This window comes from Aptenodytes forsteri, unplaced genomic scaffold, assembly GCF_000699145.1.
Source record: "Aptenodytes forsteri isolate BGI_AS27 unplaced genomic scaffold, ASM69914v1 Scaffold62, whole genome shotgun sequence".
In the NCBI taxonomy this organism is placed as follows: domain Eukaryota; kingdom Metazoa; phylum Chordata; class Aves; order Sphenisciformes; family Spheniscidae; genus Aptenodytes; species Aptenodytes forsteri.
The window spans coordinates 3,446,912-3,467,702 of record NW_008794595.1 but is presented as its reverse complement, the minus strand read 5'-3'; the positions used below and the strand labels follow the sequence as shown (position 1 = coordinate 3,467,702).

General features: G+C 39.8%; 1 protein-coding gene across 10 annotated transcripts in view; it reads right to left on the bottom strand.

The window, feature by feature from the left end:
• Nucleotides 1-20,791, bottom strand: part of EYA1 (EYA transcriptional coactivator and phosphatase 1) — a 157,991-nt gene that overhangs the window by 67,148 nt on the left and 70,052 nt on the right. For 4 of the 10 annotated variants that reach the window (XM_009272652.2, XM_019470302.1, XM_019470303.1 and 1 more), the window contains exons 2-7: nt 20,443-20,492; nt 18,269-18,396; nt 16,396-16,458; nt 5,304-5,384; nt 3,202-3,271; nt 2,686-2,831 (exon numbers count right to left, since the gene is read on the bottom strand). In XM_009272652.2, coding sequence (XP_009270927.1) covers nt 2,686-2,831; nt 3,202-3,271; nt 5,304-5,384; nt 16,396-16,458; nt 18,269-18,396; nt 20,443-20,492 — 538 coding nt within the window. The remainder of the gene's footprint in view (nt 1-2,685; nt 2,832-3,201; nt 3,272-5,303; nt 5,385-16,395; nt 16,459-18,268; nt 18,397-20,442; nt 20,493-20,791) is intronic. The other 6 variants (XM_009272657.2, XM_009272659.2, XM_009272658.2 and 3 more) reach the window with 2 other exon arrangements.

The following is a 20,791-nucleotide window of genomic DNA, read 5'->3' as shown; positions in this document are numbered from 1 at the left end:
GGCAGCAGCAGGAGGATGCGACTGGAGTGAAGACAACTTGGCACTGACGTGCCCTTTTGCAAACCTCCATGCTATGAAGAGCCTTTCATCTCCTGGGCCTTACTCTTCCCACCTGCTCTCATCCAGAAGGCCTTCACTCATCAAACCTTGATGCTCCCTTCTCCTTCTCCCAAGTCTAATGTATGCAAGGAAGCGGGAAGGGAGAGTGAGAAAACATAAGGGGACTGCCAGGATCTTGAAGGAAAAGAAGTTGGTAAGCGAAGCCTTTGCTAGATGCTGGTACCGGAGCAGGCAGGAGGAGGGAGCTTCAGGAAATTCTCCAGCCTCCTCAGGGGCTTTGCAGATGAACCAGAGCCAGGAGCCCCTGGGAGGCAGCTGTCAGTGGCATTCCCCTCCACCCCCCTTCCTGCCTGCACGGCTGCACCATGGTGGAGGTGGGGGAGTGGAAAAACGAAGAGGCTAGAGGTGCATTTGAGACAGCACCTTCCCAAACTCTGCCCTAGAGAGAAAACTTGAGGGAGGTTGATAGGAGAATTCACGAATACTTTTTATTCCAGTAAGCCCCAGAGTAAAGAAACAAAGAGAAAGAAGCCCCCCACTCCAACTCAGAGTTTTTCCTTTCACATATGTCATAAGTCTCCTCTCTTTATACCTGCTGGAAGCTCTCTGCCTGGACAAGAGAAAGGCAAGGCAGACGGTACATGGGGTCTAAGCTGCAGACCCAAGAGGAGAATTTTGGCTCTAAACAAGGCTTCAGTTCCTGCCTGTTGCAAATGAGCGTCCCAATGTTCCCCATGTAATTTATTTTGGGAGCACAGATTATATGATGGGCCTTAAATATGCAAAAATATATATGGTGTTAGGCCCCAAAATTTTTTAATAGTTATTTGCTTTTAAATATTACTCCTATGAAGTACATCACCGAGGAGCACCTTAGCCCCAGTCACGAGGCACTGTCTGAAAAGAACAAAACGCGTTAAAATCCACTTGGCTCAGGAGCTGGGGGTTTCAGTGGTCAAAAGCAGCTCTGCAATGTAACACGTTAGGCAAAATTATCCGAAGTCCTAGGCACGTAGGATGGACTGGGCAAAAAACCGAAACAAAACAAAAGAGCAGGCAGGCATGTTAACCCCTGGCAAGCAGTTGCCAAGTAAAGCAACTCTCAATTATAGCTCCAAGGACAGCGAGACAGCTAACTGAGGTAGTGAAATCAAGGCCTTGTTGAAGTCAGTGGGAGTTTTATAGTTGACTTCAGTGAGGTCAGGATTTCATCCAGAGGAACCAAGCAAAAAACCAAAGAAGTCACTGTTTGGGCTGCCCAAGCCACCGCAGCCAGCCAAGTATGAACACGAGGTGTCCACAGGAGAAACAGGTCAAGAAAAGCACGGTGGGGAAAGGGGTTGTCTGTTATCACACCACCTGATCCAGCTGGAAATAGCAGACAAGAGGGCGGCAGGGGGGGGGGGGGGGGGCGGGGGGGGGGGTGGGAGAATCCCCATCTCCGTAGTCTTGACAATGTAGTTCAAATATTCTTAAAGTATTTTGTTTGTGTAAGTTTAAAATGTGTGGATTCAAACTGAAACTGAAACATCCAATTCATGTTTATAATCGTATTTTTGGCAGTAAGTAATCAAGGCTGTAGCCACAGGAAGAATGCTTCCTTGGATCATAATTATTGATGATATATTAATGAAACACATTTTTTAAAGTAAGGGGAAATAATAGTCCATTTCTTGTACCTACTGTTCACAATAATCTGCTGTAGGATATACTTGAGACCCAGTGGATTTCAACTTGGAGATTTCAGGATGAAAGATTCACCAGTTTTGCACTTAAAAGTTTTAATGATTTTAAGGGGCACAGCTTGTACTGTGAGTTCTGTCCTTTTGGTATAAAACTTACATTACCTGAATATATCTTTACAAAACATACTGCTAAAAGCATGTGGATTGTATATTTTTAATATATTCCCCCAGAGGAATATAAGACCTATTTTCTAATAATGCATCCTCGCTGCCGAACTGCTATGTGGTCTGCCAGCAGACAGTCTGGCAGCAAAATGGTCTCACCCACAGCAGCTTGTTTTTAAATTAAATTTTTTTTGAAATATTTGCTACTTAGTACTATCTCCTTCATCAGGCAGACAGAGCTTTAGTGGCAATTTACCTCAATTTTCACCTTCAGGGAGTTTTAAAACATTGAAAGTGAGATTTTCTCAGTAGGGGGCTTTTTGCATCCGTTTTTCACCTGTGAAAATCAGCACAGCTTCGTTGATTCACTTGGGTTCCAGTAATCTGGATCAGCTGAAATTCAGACCTTTATGTACCAACCTACCCTACTGCATTGCTGGAGAGCAGAGCTCCTCGGCAAGTCACCAGGAGCTGTGCCTGTGTAATGGAAGTCCTTAGATCTCTTTTCCCATTTCAGTGCTGTTTTTTTTATATCACCAACAAAAATCTAATGAATCTCCCTCCTTGATCCCAAAACAGTCATCCTCTTGAGTAGCTTCTTAGCTCTTTAATACATAAATTAAGCATCACTCACTCCAATGGGGAAACTACCAGTCTTCCACAAGAAATGCTCGAGACCGCAGCTGTCCCACTAAGCACTGGCGCAAGGGTCACGTAATCTTGTTCTAAAAAATATTTACCTCTGGAACAAAATCACACGGACATGGTTTCTTACCATACGAAGGGATTCCATAAGGTTGGCCGGGCTGGGGGTAGGTGGCATAAGCTGTAGCTTGTTGCATCCCCGTTGTAAACTGTGTCTGCCCATACGCAGCCATCGTTTGTGAAGAGGGGGTAGGAAGAATATGTGGGTATGGTCTGCTATTGATTACAAATGACAGAAAATAGGACAGACATTGCATTAGACAGACGTGTGTACTTATTTTTAGCCTTATTGTAATCTTGCTACTTCATTAACACATAATCATAGGCTGTGCTAGACAACAGAGACTGTAAGACAAAGACAAAACAATAAGAAATCAATAATAAAAAAGTAAAATAAGAATTTTCCAAATATTTTTCAAATACATTCTTAGCATTAAAAAAAAATATTTTTTTTCCCTAGAAGCTGCTGTGGTTTAAATTATGACTTAACAGATGGACCCAATTATTATTTTAAATGAGGTTAAAATCTGCCTATTTCAGTTATTATTATTACTACTACTACTATTATTTTTAAAAGAGATCATACTTGGAAGGGTAAATCTGTGGTGGGGAGAACTGATGTGTTTGTCTTGGGCTGAAACCACTGCTTCCAATTGCTGCACCAAGGAGAAAAGAAAGCACACAGAAGTGTAAATACACACACCAAAGATAAATATTATTTTTCCTAATAGAATTTCAGAGTATTAACAAGATTTTAATTAAATTCAAATATCATTGATACCTTAGATAGAAAATAATATTTTATCAGGAACTATACAGGAATGCTTAACATTAAAATCTTGATTACAAATTTCAAATACTAAATTGCCCCTTTGTACAACTCCTGAGCAATAGTTTATTCTTTGCTCACACACAGACAACATTTTCAATGCAAACAATCTATTTCCTAATCGAAACATTTCCCTTCATATTTTCAAAGGATTATTGATATCTCCAAGTGCAACATTTTATTAACTTTTTAAGACCTACATTTTATGAAGGAGCATTATGCATGCCTCGATTGAAAACATATGGCCAGCTTCAGAGCACGTGCCTCTTTTTTTAAAAATAATTCCATAATGCAGACGATGTATTACCATATTACACGACCCTCTCTTTTCCCCCATCTTATCTGCTTTCTAAAATGCTTTCAGACCTTCAAAACACTCAGCATTGCATAAAGGTGCCACGACCAATGTGCAAATTTTCTTAGTGAAACACTTAAGCCCAGGAGGCTAAATAGTGAGCTTCTCCCCCGCTGCTGACACAGAGCTTCACGCCAACCCATCCCAATTTCTTTCGGTATTTTTGGGTGCTGCCGAGAGTGGGGCGGATGTGCCGGCGGCTCTGCTCCTTAAGCCCAGGAGGCTAAATAGTGAGCTTCTCCCCTGCTGCTGACACAGAGCTTCACGCCAACCCATCCCAATTTCTTTCGGTATTTTTGGGTGCTGCCGAGAGTGGGGCGGATGTGCCGGCGTGCTCTGCTCCAGGTGTTATTTTCGGGAGCCCTTCTCTCTCTGGTTACCGTTTGGGTGCCATTTCTTCTCTAGGTCCCAAGGTGGGTTTTGAAGCCTTTGCCAGGAAGGGGTCAGCGGCAGGTTATGAGACTACTGTAAAATCAGACAGCCGGAGAAACAACAGGCCCTATTGCTAAGTACTTGGAAATAAACAAGGCACGGATAATTACCCTTCACCAGCTACCCCTTTCCTGGCCAACTACAGGGAAAATCCATCATCTTTACACTCCGGGAGCGCTCGCGAAGCATGGAGGGAAACGGGGAATCTCTTTCCGTGCCTTCCATACCTGACAGTTTTCCTTTCTGTGGCCTGTGAGGCTGCAGATACATCACATGTTACAGTCCGACCTTTAGTCAGATCACCACAGATGTACGTAGCTACTATTAAACACGCTACCTTTTCTTCTTTCAGAGATTTAAAATAGTCTAGAAACCTTTTTTTGGCTTTCAAGTTTGACTTTCATACTCAACAGCATGCACAGAAAATGGAGGCTGTGACAAGACCAGAAAAGAGTTGGCTACTTGGAGCCTGACTGGTTGCGAGATGTCAAATTTTGCTACTCTGGAAATATAATCCCACGACATAGTATTAAATCCTTTTTTATTTGATTTGCACCATAAAAACAATGTGCTAAAAATACCACAGTTAATCCATAGGTATGCAAAACTGTGCAAACATCTTAGGATTTTCTCACAGCGTTTGTCTCCTGTACGTTAGAAGCTCAGATGTGTTTGGCTTCCAGGAAGAAAAAAAGCCTGACAAAAGAATGAATACCTTGGTAATAATAAATCACAATAAATGAGGAAGACCTAGCCCTCAATTACAACACTAATCACAGAGGCAGGTATGTTTACTCACAGAAACAAAAGAGTAATTACTCTGGGCCAGAATACTCCCTAGTGAGACTCCCACCGAAGACACGAATGGACATTAATAAGCCTGATGCTGTAATGCTCCTTACTCGGGGAAAACTCCTATTGACTTACACTGTCTGAGTAAGATGAACAGAAATAGGCATAAGCTGCAAAGTGCACAAGGCTTTTTAACAGCTGTGTGCAGGTTTAGACCACATGGGATAAGAAAATAGTAAATGAAAAAATGCTGAGCTTAAAACCTTTGTTTATTCCTTACCTGATCCTGAGAAATTGTCTAAAGACCCGTCTGTGGTAGTAGTAGTAGCAATCTCACTGCTGCTCATTGGTTCTGTTTTAACTATAGAAATATAAATAAAATATATTCTATATGCACCTATTATTCTTGCACACGCATGCACACACACTCACTACAGCCACAAATTCAATAAGACAAAAATCTGCCAAAAATGTTTTAAATCATTGCTATCGATATTTTGCATTTCATGTATTTGTGTATACAAACAATGCAAAGTACTGGCAGCTATGATTTACACATACATATAAAATGATCAAGAGGGTTATTTCTGTCCCCAAGGAATAAGAGCCACTGTAACAAACCAGAAGTCCCCATGCAACTCTCTGCACCTGTCCTGATTCCTCTTAATCCTGCAGACCCAACAATAAGGGTCCACATTTAGATCAGGTCACACAGACATTTACAGGCTTGAAAGACAGCAATTTGAATAAGACAAAAAAGGAAATAATTTTTGAATGGGTGTCTCTGAGGGCTGTTCAAATTTTTTTCCATCCAAGTAACTTTTCAGAGGAAAAATTACAATTTCTAATGAAGTAAAACACTTTCCTCATGGTGGATTTCTCCCCTCAAAATGAAAACCAACTTTATACTCAGCAACCCTGAATAAACAAAGGGGACACAGTCCTCACCAGAGACTTCAAAGAATGCTTTTACATTTTATTCCCTCTGCACCCGTGACCCAACACGGCTGTCAGAGAGTGAAAAAGAATGAGAGTAAGAGACATTCTCTCCTGGCTCATGCCGCTTCCTAACTCATTATTAATTAATGACTTATAATAAAGCCTCAAGTAAATAAGTAAATTTCCCTTTTGGTTACTCCAGCACAATCCCAGTAACAACAGTGTTCATATCCATGGAGCAAGGATGGGGCTGATCTGGCACGATGCAAACAGGCACAATACCTACTCCCAGGGAGTTACCAGATCAGCATGGCAATCTCTCAAATCCATTTTTACATACCCAGCTTTTGGAGTTACGGCACACCAAAAGCAACTGAGGATGACGTTTCAGAAAACAACGGAGCTGATCTTACTATCAACATCCCACCGCTTTCGCTCTTATTGACACACACGGTCGCCGCTTCCCACACACCAGCGCTGGTGCATACCTGACCTTTCAGCGAGGCATTTCAGTAACACTGCAGAAAGTGAATCCAAGAAAACCAAGGCAAACTGCACCCCATTTGACATGTAAAGCCGTAGCGTCAGCTTGACATAGGTGTGCGTGGGTGCATCTATGTTCGTCTATACATACGTGTTCAGGCATTGCAACCATCACTAGCAGAAACACTTTTGGTGCCAGGTTTGCAAAGGGTGAGGGAGAGGCACTTTCCCCTTTTGACAAAGGACCTTTCCTTTCCTTGCCAATCCAAATTCTTATTTCTGCATGCCTCACTATTTCCTTCACCTGACCTCATCCAAGGGATTTACATGCAATCTCTCAAGATTTTACTAATTGCCCACTATTTTCTTTTGATTATCACTCAGGACGTTTTGTCTGCGCACGCTAATTCAGGAGATCAATACTAGCTCCAAAATCTGCTACGTCTGCATTAGCAAGCAGTGCAGCCCAGTAAGAAAAGTCTCACGGAGTGAAATGGTTGGTGCAGAGGGTCCCGTATCCACAGTTTAGGCATTTTTTTGGGGGGTTATTCATGCTAGATTTAGTCTTGTCCCAAGGAGTGAGCACCCATCAGCAGCTGGAGAACATCAGCTGCACTGCTGCAGAGCACCTTTTTTGAAAGAAGGGAAGTCCAAGAGACTCCACAAGGTGAATTAACGTGTGGCAAGAAGGGGTGGCCAAGAGGTTCACTTCAAGAGTGCACTCATGATCTGAACTACAACTCTAATACGAATGTATTTCTTAAAAACACAGCATATAACATATCCAACATCCATTTCATAACTAAATACTGAAAGTCTAACACGGAGATGCAACAAAGAATTTGTTGCAAAGTGTCTATCCCAAGTAATTTTCCAGAAACTACCAGATTTTTACAGCAAGGTCTACACAGTTTGTTAATCTAGATACAAAGAATTATAGCATCTACATTATCTTCTGCTTTTTCTTAGAAGTTTATCACAGCTACATTTTACAGTCAGACTAATATTTCCCTCATAGATTACTCCAGCTTTCCCAAAAATTTGCTAGTCTTCTGTACCTAATTTCCATAATGCCATTATACTTTTGGAAATAACAATGAAAGATGATTTTCTCTATAGCTGACAGCTGTGGGGGAGGAAAAGAGAGGAAGATGAGACAGATCAACCTAACTTGGGGTAAAGTGCGGAAGATTTCAGTATACGCTTTCTCCAAACTCTTCCCCTCTTCTCTACTGGAGAAACAATTCTATATTCCTTATAAAATAAAATATCATTGTTTGGATCACTGCAAACCAGCAGCCCAAGGACTACGCTGAGCCACCTCACACAATATCGAGACCTATAGCATCATTTGTTCTAGATAAAAATTTTTAGGATAATTTTGTTCTAAGTGGATGTAAATGCCTCTCTTGCCATTGGTTTAAAAGCCTGCTTCACGTGCACTGTTCGCTACCTATCCGGATCTCAGAACCTTGTTAAAGATACCATTTGGGGAAAAAACTCATCAAAATGGAATTTCTGTCTCTGTGACTCATGAGCAATAATACTTCAGTGCAACCATGTTTATAACTGAATGCTCTTTACTAAACATATGACTTTTGAAGATACAGGAAAACATGTATGAAATACACTGCAGTGCCCTCTTCATGGAAATGAATTCTAGTTGCTGACTGAGGTGCCCACAAATTTTTCATAACAACTGTTCCTTATGTCTCCTCTCTCAGCTGTTGTATTTCCTGAATATATGAAAAAATGGGATAAGAAAGGCTGTTCACATTATTCCTGATCTGGATACCCATTAGTAGAGTGATAATAAATAAGCCCTATCATGCTGTCTTTAGGAACAACCATGACCTTAACAGACCTTGTGCCGCAGGTAGTTGGGAATTTAATAAAGATGGATAAGAATTGAAAAGCCCTCCATTCCCCGAGCATTTTATTCAAAATGCCAGAAAATGATTGCGTATTTCCTTCTATCTGAGCCTAAAAATATTTCAAGAGGATGAAAGCTTGCTATACTAAAGAAATAAACTGAGAAGAAACAGCCATGGTTTTACCAGTTGGAAATATTTACCATGTGGATTCTCGCTGCAAAGGAAGGTCTCTCATTTGCCCGAGACAAAAACTGACCTGCAACAGATCATATTTCTCCCCAGAATCATGGGGAAAGAAGGGATTTCCTAAGGTTACAAGCCTGCCACTCTATCAGAGAGGTGCGTCAGTAATCCATGTCTATCATGAGAGACGTATGGAGCTGTCCAAGTAAGCAAGGCTTTGGAAGGGCACGGATCTGGCCCTGCCACGTGCTTCTTAAGTGTGCTCCAGATTTCAGCTCTCCACATTTTCCATGACAATTAACATTTCTGCAACATGTCCTAAGCTTTCACACGATGACACTGGGCAATCAGTGGGAATATTGCCACATTTACACAGAACGTGTTGCAAGCTTGCCAGTAACTTCCAACAGCGTGCTCAGTTGTGGCAGAGATCACAGAAAGCAAAACAGGAGAGTTCCCATTTCTGCTGTTCCTTTGTCAAAACAGACCTTTACAGAGGTGCAGAATTATCAGACTTGCATTATAGAGACAGACTCTGATTTAGCAATATGCTACTAAGTTTTAGTGCCAGCAAAATCACTTGTAATAAAACAGATTATCAAAAAGAAGTTCAAGAAAAAATCTAATGTATTCCTAATCTGCTGCAAAAATTCAACAGTTATTTAGAATTACTGATATAGATTTGATTTATATACCAAGGAGCTTAAGAAGCTATGTCAACAGAGAGACATTTTTCTTCCTTATTTTTTTTTTCTAGTCACTTATGAGATTCTAAAAACGGGATTTAGAAAGGAACTGTATAAGAAAACAACACAACAAAATAATAGAAAAAATAGGAGTAGCAGATAATAACACACATGCTAGCTCTGAGAAAAAAAGCACAAAAATTCTGAGATAGCTTAACTGCTGATCTAACGTTATACCGATTGTCAAGATATTTCTTCTTAAGACACTCAGAGATAGTAAGTGCAATGTGCCCTGTTTTGTCAGCCATATTACAAAAAGTGGTTAATAATGACTACATGGCAGTTTCTGAACCCCACCAAGAGAAAGAACGTCAGACCAGAACCCACAAGTTCATATGGTTCATTGGCCAAGTAACAACTTTCTGAGTTCACAGCTTGTCATGCAGTCACTGGCACATATAGCAGTAAAGAGTGCTATGAGGAATGAGATGCTAGCTGTTTTAAATATGGATTTAGAGACCTAACGTTTGGCCATTCCTAACACAAAAGTCATATGAATACATCACAAAAATGGCACCTTCAAGTATGCAAAAAGTAAGGTTTTTAAATATCTTTTTAAAATTACTTTGATTATCTAAAATACATATAAGGCTTGCTCTGCTGAACTAGTCTTTGTTAACAGCGATGCTATATACATTAAAACAGAAGAGAAATATTGTAAACATGGCTGAGTTATTAAATCAGTCTTAATTTTGCAGTTTTAAGACTGAATTAATACTATAAAGTTATAATCTTTGTATTATACAAATAAGTGGGCAAAATGAAATAATTCCTGGCTGGCAGCTCTCAATGTTCACAGCACACAAAGAGTCTCAACAAAGTCACTGAGGCTGTTAGTTTGTTTATAGACATACATACAAATAAAATCTCTAGCCTTATTTTGTTCTGTCTCAAGGTGACATCTTCAAATAATGTTAGCAGCTAAACACTACGTTGATGCGAATTTTCATGACACATACTGTCCTGCTATACCTTGATTAAGTATTTTATGTATCCATTACTATTTATACACTATTTTCCTTGATACCATCCTCTTTCTGTACCCACTAGAAGCCCAAAGCTCACCTGAAAGCTCAAAGAAAATTATTTGTCATTAACAACAGGACAAAAATTCTACCTTGAATCTCTAAGCTGATGGTATTTTCCATTATTTTATTCAAACTCCCAACTGTTTTGTACTCAAAAATCTTGCAATTATAAACAGGTTACTAAAGATTACAGGTTACTTATAAACAGGTTACTCAATTATACTAATTCCTATCCAGGACATTATTCCCTCTTTTTATCACAGACTATCAAATTATCAGCTTCTGACCATGAAGCCCGATAAACTTACTTGCTCTTGCTTCTCAAAGCAGAGGACTCTTCCTGAATCTCATTGTCTGGAAATTACCGGAAGGTTATTACTACAAGGTAATTTCCAGCCTAAATTTATGTTCCGTTTTCAAAGAAAGTCCCTGCTCAAAGCAGCACATTCTAGTTCAAGCCCAGACTGTTTCCCGCTCTCCCCTCCTCTGATGTGAGAAGGCTTCAAAACTTCTGCAGTATTCTGGCTGCACCTAACACCTAGCCTTCACTGTATGCATGGTTGCCCCACGACCCTCATCTTCCTCTTATGTTGTGCATTACAAATGAAAGAGCCTTAATGTCATTGTAACCTGCTCATCTAGCAGTAAAAACCTTAAATTTACAAAGAAATGGCATCACCGCTACAGTGCAAAATCAGAAAGAAAATTCAAAACCATCTAGGTGGAGACAAGTTTTGATGGTATTTGTAGCTGCTAATCAAGATTTAACCTGGATATCTGACCGAGAAGTAGTGTCATGGGTTAAAATAGTCTCATTCACTGCAGTTATGAGATGAGAATATCTGAGTCAAACTGATGTTCTTACCCCTTCAACACTCATCAATTTATACCAAATGATTGTATCTCTCCTGTCCAAATGGAGGCAGCATATATCCAGAAACAATCCTTTTAGAGGTGTTACGGTCTATTTCCCTTTTTTTTTTACCTTCTTAAATCCTCAGTTGGGAATCTGACCATGGCAACTCCCCTACACATGTGTAACAGTTTGCACCACGTCCGTGTAAAATATCCGTACTCTTTAACCAAAGCCAGACAGAACGACCACACAGCGTCACAGCCCCAGGCATTAATGACAAAAAGAAAAAAAAAGGTTGCCTTCAGCTACCTTCTGGGAACACGGAGGGCTTCAAGTGAACAGAGAGTATCATGGAGAAGTCAAGCCTGCTCTGCCATTTAGGTGTAGAAGACTGAGACATGAAAACAGAAGCAGAATGACAAAGCAGGTGGGGCCTTTGATAAATGGGAAGTAATATCCTCTACTTTTGGCCAGGGTCTGAACTCCAGGACTGCCAGACTTAAAGCCAAATTCACCTAGACAAAAAGGGATAGCGCCAGCTTGCGTTCCCCTCCACCCAGCAGCAGCAGCAAACTCCCCAGCTTGTCTCATCAAACCAGGTGGCACAGGTACTTCACTCACTGACTGGGGGTCAGATGACACAGCTAACCCTGAAGTGTAACCAAGTTTCATGCTTTTTTATCTACCCGTGGCAAGCAAAAACCCCTCAGAAGATTACAAGATGCAAATGGAAGTGTCAAATCATCTGAAGGGTCACAAGTCTCTGAATTTGCTAAGGCTCTTCAAATATCACCCTATTGTCTATTAAGGTGTGATCTTAGACTAGATTTAGATGTCCTACTCCTGTTCCCAGGAGTTTCTGCTGGTGCACACTGACAGCAGGGGCTGAATTTCCTTCTCTTCTGTATTACTGGCCAGGCGTATGATATTCCTATCTTATGCTGTGCAATCACGCGATTACACACATTCAGATCGTGCATAACAGGCTGTTCCCACTGAAGAGATGCCGCACCTAGCACGATGTGTTGCGGTTACAATTTTCGGTGAAGTAGTGAATATCTTCACAGGTTCCTGACATCCTGCAGCCTGTGCACAGCCACTGTGCCAGCGGGGCTCTGGGACCCTCAGGCACGCTCAGAGGGTGTTCTCACACCACCACGCTCCATCCACAGTCTGGCACGGCATGTGCTGCAAAAACGTTTATGAGAAGCTTGCAAAAATAAATTATATTAAAATAATGGTGCTTCCAAGATGTTCCATTCTTTTTTTTTTTTTAAAGTCCTTTGTCACTTGGGAGTATTTTCTTTCCATTAAATGTCTGCGGGAACCAGTATTGCTATTGACTTTCCACTTAAACGAGGTCCTGTCTTTCAGGAAAATGTTATGGGGGAAAACAAAATGGTGAAGCTTTCACAAACAGATGCACGTACATACAGAAAAGACAATAAATACATAAATATTTATTAGCCAGTCTCCTCCTCAAGATCTTGCAACAGGAGTTGCTGGACTGAGCCAACAGAGTAGACAAGTTATTTCAGTGGCTAAAAACCTATGAAAGAGGAATAATAGAGCATTATGCTACATGTGCTCAGAACAGATGGAAGGACTCTTAGGGAAGCAGGAGAACAAAAGCACAGATAAGACAGAGAGTCTGGAAGGAAGCCAGTGTAGTACAGCAAGAAGAAAAAGGTGAAGAGCAGGGAAGAAAAGATAGTCCAAGTCAGCCCCTTGCCTTCACATAAATGGGCAGAGTGATGTGTATCTGGTTTTTATCCTCCAGAAGTGGCGGCAGGTTGAAAACCAGATTACTAGCCCCTACAGACCCCCAGGTTGCTTTTGCCAGTCTGGGGCCTGGGACCACTGCAGTCTTTGCCTTTGGCCACACAACTGTCCTCTTGCGCTCTTCTGGGGCTGAGTAAAGAAGTTAGCACCCATAGTTCTTGATACTAACACCCTACTGAAATGCAAAGATTAGATTCACCTTTACCAGGCTATTATTTCAGGTTGTCTAAATATGGAGGTATCCCTGCATCAATTACAAGTTTCATACCATCAAGCTCATCATCACAAACACGAGTCTAGAAACTTCAGCATACGTAATTGGCAGAAACTCCAGAAATGAGCAATTAAAAGATACCAGAACCCAAACATCTCCCAAAGGAGGATCATTTTGTCTGATTGCCATCACCTACCACAACTTTGCACCCCAAAGGACACAAAATTATGAATAACTATTAAAAATTATGAATAATTTATACAAAATTAAAAATTATTCACTGCCAATGTGCAGGCTTGATTGCAATACTGAAAAACTATTTTGAGCGCTACAATGTATTGTTAGAATTACAATGAATACTAAACATATCATTTACTCACAGAAATCTACATCATGTGCCATAATAAGGACCAGCTCATACCTTCTCTATGGATTTCAACATCTTACTCCACCATTACTTCAGAAAATACTGAAAACAATTTTTTCTCCATTCTATAATATTGCAACTCGACAGCAAACATACTACACAGCGCTGCCTTTTGAAACCCTGAAGATGGATCTACATTCACCAGACTTAAAACAACCTTTCTAATGGCCACCCATCAGATAGTCACATAGTGGGGAGCTTTGAATGCCTTTGTGTGGGATCTTATTCTCATGTTGCAGCAGGTACTTAAAGAGCGAGAACCTTTTTTTCCAAAGGAATTTTGATGTCCAACTCCCTTTGAAGCCTCCCTTCCTATGTATCTTTGAAAATCTGATCTTCAATTTGTTATCCATTTTCCCTTCCCGCTTGATATGAAAACGCCTTCTCTTCTTCCTTCTGAACACTCAAAAATGAGGGCAGAAGCAGCTCCATACTCCTAACATGAATGAAGTGTAGTTGCTTGTAAAACCACGGCTCCTTCTGCCAATCTTCATCTATTCTTTTCCATTCCAGTTGTATAAAACATCATCATGATGGGCCACAGGCTTCTGTTTCTCACTCTATGTAATCCATCAGAACTGATTTACATTCTTTAGATAAAAGTAAAGATCACTGTAGGCGGAAACTGGATGCAGTTGCCCACTACAGGAAACAGCTTTGCTACTTCTTTCAAATTTATTGATTACTCACAGCCTTTCCCCTCTAAAGTATATCTACCAAAGCGGGCACTGTTGTTGGAATAGCCACTAGCTGTCTGATAAAACTTAACGAATGGCAATTTTATTAGCTTCTGTTGTTATTGTTTCTTTAACTCCTTCAGTATCTACCCACCACAGCAATTTGCTGACAAAGGAAGATTAGAGATAAGGCATGACTATGAACATTTTGATTTCTTCAATTTGATAAAACTTAACGAATGGCAATTTTATTAGCTTCTGTTGTTATTGTTTCTTTAACTCCTTCAGTATCTACCCACCACAGCAATTTGCTGACAAAGGAAGATTAGAGATAAGGCATGACTATGAACATTTTGATCCCTTCTTCAATTCTCTTTTTTTTTTTTTAACAGATTTTCTTAGGCAAGTCATACAGGGCCAAATTTTTAATGGTGTCCAGTGTCTGCTCTTCCCTACAACAGAGGGTATTTTGTGGAAAAACGCTTAAAGAGATCACGGAAAAGTCAAATACTGCAGTACTTATATCATCAGCACCACCTTGGCATGCCAGAACTGATTTTTCTGAGTGTCTTTAGCCAGATATTTTAGCGTTACTGCTCTGCATTTGATCCTGGGAAATTTCTGACTGGTCAGGGTCTATAATTTCCTTGTTAATTCCCCATCACTGGTTTGAACACCATGCTGCCTGGCCCGGAGAAGAGGAAGAGAAAAACCAAACACCAGCAAAGTAATTACTTCTTATTAGCTATGATTTTTTTAATTAAGATGTTAAGGAAATGCTACTTTTCCCCTCACCACACATATATCCAGAGCTATGAAGACTGTCTCATGATCTGCAACGAACTTAAAAAAATAGTGTTTGTTCTATAGAAATCACTATGCTCTAAAAGAATTCCGTAGAGGAATTGCTATCTGAGACAAGAAGTAGTAAATCTGACTTGTTTAAAAATGTTTAGATAGAAGGAAATAAAAAGCAGTCACCCAAAACCCCCAAACGTAATTTCTTTAGCTGCAGTCCTCGGCCAGTTCTGCACTACAGTACTTTTGCTCTACCAAAGTGAAATTAAGCACACAAAGAGTTATTATATCAAAGCTGCACGCAGAGATTAAACGCAGACTCAATCACACAACTAAATCCCCATTCAGTGCTTTGAAAATTTACCACTAAGTGTGAAGCTAAAAATATTAGCTAATAACAGTGAGCTATCTTCCAGCCACATCCTCTTGTAGAACAACATCAATAAGAGACAAGTCTGAAAATGTGCCTTAGAGGAATTAATGAACATTTGTTTGAAACGGGGCCATTTCACTTTGGGACAGGTTTTTTTTTTCTTCTTCTTCTTCTTTTTTTTTTTCCCTCCCCCTCATCTAGTCAACATATCCTGCACTTCAGGGTATGGAAACTTGCCTAAATCACTCCCATAGTCAAATCAAATTTTACATATCTTTACAAGATATTTATGACATGCAAATACCTGGAGGCCCTGTTTCTCGTTCACATGAAGGTCCCTTACGTCAAAAAAGGAGGGCTCTTTCATGTTAGTGAGAATGAGCGTGTAGTAGATTAGACGTTGGTTTCACGTATTATATTTAACATGCGAAGCTTCAGCAACCCACATCTCCACTCCATGCGCAACAAGCAAGCAAACCACACTGCAGCATTTTAAGAAAGGCATTTGGCAAGCCCTTATGACTGCATCCTTACAATCTGCCACTTGTGTCTCAGCAGGATTGTGCTTCAAGAACCTCAGAAAAAATAATTTTACTTCACCTTTCATTAAAAAAACATAAGAACCCCTTGCTTCATTCACTCCATTTTTTCTTAAGCCTGTTTAGCAGCTCAAGGAACCCAAACCAAACATTTTGTCAAGATAAAACAGATTAACAGCAAAAATTCCACCTTCAGATTCTTAGGCATCTGCTTCGCTCACAAATTTTGTCTCTTGGCACGCATCTAACTCAGAAATAAATTATTCAGTTGTGTTTCTTTCACAAACTTTTCCTTATTTGTCACTTAAGAGCAATCAGAGACAGGAATTTTCAATTTAGAAAGTTTAGACCCGAATCGCCAAGCACAAGCTATTTCTCAGGACGCTTTCTGGACAAATCTGAAAACGCATGCTGAGTGCCCACGCCTGCGGCGCCCACCGCAGCCACCCAAACCTGCAGGGGTCTGTGTGCTAGGGCTTAGCAACCAGTCTGCAGTGCTGAGGAGGGTCATGTCACCTGAGGGAAAATTGCAAACAAAAGAAATCCGTTTGGCTTCGTCTCCGAAGGTCAGTGTGTATTGAAAGTTACAGCTTTCTGGGTAGAATTCACCCAAAATGAGTAAGCCTGAACTTTAAAATTCTAATGTCAGATAAATAAGTTACCGTGATTTAATTTATTTCTTCGATAAACTCTGATACCTACCTAGAAGTTGGGATATTATTTCCAAAATTATTTGCTACCTGAGGTCAGTGCATGAATAGATACAATATATAGCTAATTTCCTGACAAAGTAATACTAAGCACGCCATTTTTCAGAGTGCATGCCTGCACACAACAACTACTTAGAACAAAAAGTCGAGCCAGATGGTGAGTGTCTTTCAGTGTTTCAAGGAACACTCCCTATTTTTGTGCTACTAAAAAACCTTCAAGTTACATAGAAGGTACAAAAGCTGGTGAAGTTTAAGGCAAAGGCTTTCACGAGCAAGAGGAATTTTAATTTGAAAGGGTCAAGCAATTTTATCCTGTACCAATAACCGGTATATACCTGATAATATGATATAAAAGTATAATAACGTACTTGGGCATTAAAAAGGAAGAAGACTCATCTGTGGACATGAAATATTTTTCTGCTTAAACTACAATAACACATTAAGCACTTCATTTATTCTTTAAAAAGCTACTTTTTTTTTCCAAATGGCTTAAAATTTGATTGCAGCAATACTTCTGCAGTGATAGCAAAAAGTAAATTATACACAACTGGCACAAACTCCTGTTAATCTGATAACCCATAAACCCTCCCCACTACAGAGGACTCCAATTAGAATGAATAACAGAGATGTTTGGGGAATTGAGGGGGACGACATCTGTTTGATTGACATGTGCCTTTCCTGGAAGAATGCAATGCATGTCCATAATCCTAAACAGTCTGACAGCACTAATATGACCCAGTTCTTAGGGGAAAAAAAAGGCATATCTTTGCTACAACAGTTGTTTAGCTATACATTTACATTGAAAAGTATTATTTGAAGATGTGTGATTCTATTTTCTAGTAATGTATTAAAATCTCCATCCACATAGCTAGCCAAACGTCATATACGATCTTTCCTACTACTGCCATAGAAATGTTACAGGAAAGAGTATTTTTCACTACTTATATAAACCCTTCTGCATTTCATTACATGTCCTTACTGGCAAAGCTGTTAGCTTGTTCTGCTGTTAGTATTCTACTGAGAACAAACATAACTTATCAGCTGGCTGACTGCTTCTTGAAAAATAGGTATCAGTTTACCCCATTGAATTACTACACCTGTTTGAATTTTGGCCACTCCATCAGGGCAGCAAGCTAGCCTGAGGAAATTTCAACACTCAGTTTTATTAGCCTACTTGACAAAACTTTCATAGCCTTAGGAGCTTGCAAAAAGTGAGAACATAAAGAAATACTGAAATAGTGAAAAAGACAGAAAGATTGCCTTTTGTAGTGTGACAATTGTAAACACCTCCTTTTTTCTCATCACTAAACTACCTTTTCTGGGGTTTTGGATTGTTTTTTTTAAGCTCTGCACATACTACCTGCTCAGTCCATTCAAACTCCATGAAAGGAACATAAACTTGGAATGAAAGCTGTTGCTGAAACTTGGTAATAGTAACTACTGATAAACATTGAACATGGGCTCTAGACACCGTATTACATAAACACATAACACCTAAAATAGCAAAACATTTTCTCTATATGGCTTACAGACTGCAAGAACACCAATGCAACAAGGAGAAAAAACAAACTAGGAAACACTAAAAATATGGAAGCACTAAAAAAATGGTGGCTCACCTTCTGTGCCATTGGGTGTCATGGAATTATTATTTATATGAGAGTTATCAAGTTTTGGACCACTGGGGGATTCACTACTACCACTTAGTCGGCTATGTGGGCTGGCTAGATCCTGCATTTCCATAGACCTGAAAACAAGATGCAACTAGTTTTAGTGACATATTCAACATGGATTACAGAGGAATTACCTATGTGAGACGCAGCCTGCTACTAATCAACATCCCAAAAACACTTAGTAAAAAACGAACAGCTTCTCCCAACTTGATCTTTTCTAGTGCTAAACTCATTTTGTAGCCCCACACACAGGACTGACCAGCTACCATAATTATTTTTGCAGCTTCTAACAGAATAAAATTTAGATACGAACTACTGTACTTTAAACATTCATGTCACCTTGTATTTTTAAGACACATACAAAGACGGAATCACCAATATACGAAGACATATTTCTCTTAACAACAAATTAACACTCCGCTTTTTCAAGATTTACCACTCAGTGGCAATGTAATAGGCCTCCAAAGCAAATAAAACACTTGAAGCAATTGTGGAAACCTATCATCTACTGACAGGGAATGAGATATTCCTGATGTATGTGTTTACTCTGGCAAACTACTTAATTGTTCCTCTGTTTCCGTTGAAACAAATGCAGCATTAAAACATTATTATGTCTGCTCACTTGTTTGCTTTGTGGATTACATAAAGCGTGCCCAATTGAAAAGGGATATGGCCAACATATAGTGAATCCATATAGGCGTTAGTATGCCTTAGCACTCTGCCGTATCCCAGTAGCTGTCACGTAGTCAAAATAAGAAGAGAGCAATTCCGATTCAAAGCAAAAATGAAACGTTTATACAGCACGCAAGCGGCTGAATATTTCCGATTTGTGTTTTTAACAGCCTTATATAAAAAGGCCAACAGCCATCACCACCATGACATACCCCTTGGCTGATGTCGGGGAAGCTTATGATTGAAGTGCCCCATCCTTCTGTTTCTTTATATCTAAAACTTTTGATAATGTTATTTGATGTACTCAGCCTAAGTAATTGCCCCCAGTAGAAATTTCATAGGTTACTTTGCCTCCAAGGCATTTGAACCCGTAATTTTTCTATAAAAGAAACACGCTTTGGCTCTTTTAAAGACTATTAAAATTACATAAAAATTCGTCCCACAGTAATGGTATAAATATCCTTAAGCGTAAGTGTCATTTCAGCTATGAAGTTTTCACGTTTTAACTGAGATTTTATCACAAGTTCTAAATACAAATCCTTCACTTCATATTTCATTGCCTAAACCAATCTACACATAAAAAGGGATGATATTGCAATGAGTTTGAAAAGCCAGTATCTACTATAAAGTCAAACAATTTAGTGAAAAAGTGTACGTGCTCGTGGTTTACAGACTTGGTTGCACGCACATAATGCTCCAGCATTTACTCATCTGTTTAATGCGGAAAACAAGAATAAATATTTACTTATCACCTGAAGTTAAAAAAACGAATAAAAAGCTTGCAGAAAAACAGCAATTTTCAATCAAATCCTTACCTGCAGCCAACCATCACCACCATGACATACCCCTTGGCTGATGTCGGGGAAGCTTATGATTGAAGTGCCCCATCCTTCTGTTTCTTTATATCTAAAACTTTTGATAATGTTATTTGATGTACTCAGCCTAAGTAATTGCCCCCAGTAGAAATTTCATAGGTTACTTTGCCTCCAAGGCATTTGAACCCGTAATTTTTCTGTTTAAAAGAAACGCTTTGGCTCTTTTAAAGACTATTAAAATTACATAAAAATTCGTCCCACAGTAATGGTATAAATATCCTTAAGTCTAAGTGTCATTTCAGCTATGAAGTTTTCACGTTTTAACTGAGATTTTATCACAAGTTCTAAATACAAATCCTTCACTTCATATTTCATTGCCTAAACCAATCTACACACAAAAAGGGATGATATTGCAATGAGTTTGAAAAGCCAGTATCTACTATAAAGTCAAACAATTTAGTGAAAAAGTGTACGTGCTCGTGGTTTACAGACTTGGTTGCACGCACATAATGCTCCAGCATTTACTCATCTGTTTAATGCGGAAAACAAGAATAAATATTTACTTATCACCTGAAGTTAAAAAAACGAATAAAAAGCTTGCAGAAAAACAGCAATTTTCAATCAAATCCTTACCTGCAGCTTGAGGAAACAGCAACATCTGAACTGGTTTGGGACTTCTGCACCTGTAAACCAGGGAAACAAACAGAAGCCTCTATTACTCCGCTTTACTACGAGGCCTTAGTTTAAAGAAAGGATATCACCGTGGATGACAATTCTGTCCTTTAAACCCAAAAGGAGAGGAGGAGGGCGCGGTGCCCGTGAAAGGCATATTGTCTTTAAATTGAAGGCTCAACTGTTGTTTCCTCGGCAGGTCTCTCTCCCTCCTCCCCGCGCCGGGGGACGGCGGCCAAGTGACGGGATAGTGATTCATCAGGGGCCCGTGACAGCTGCAGAGGGGCTCACTCCTCCCCCGGCACGGCAC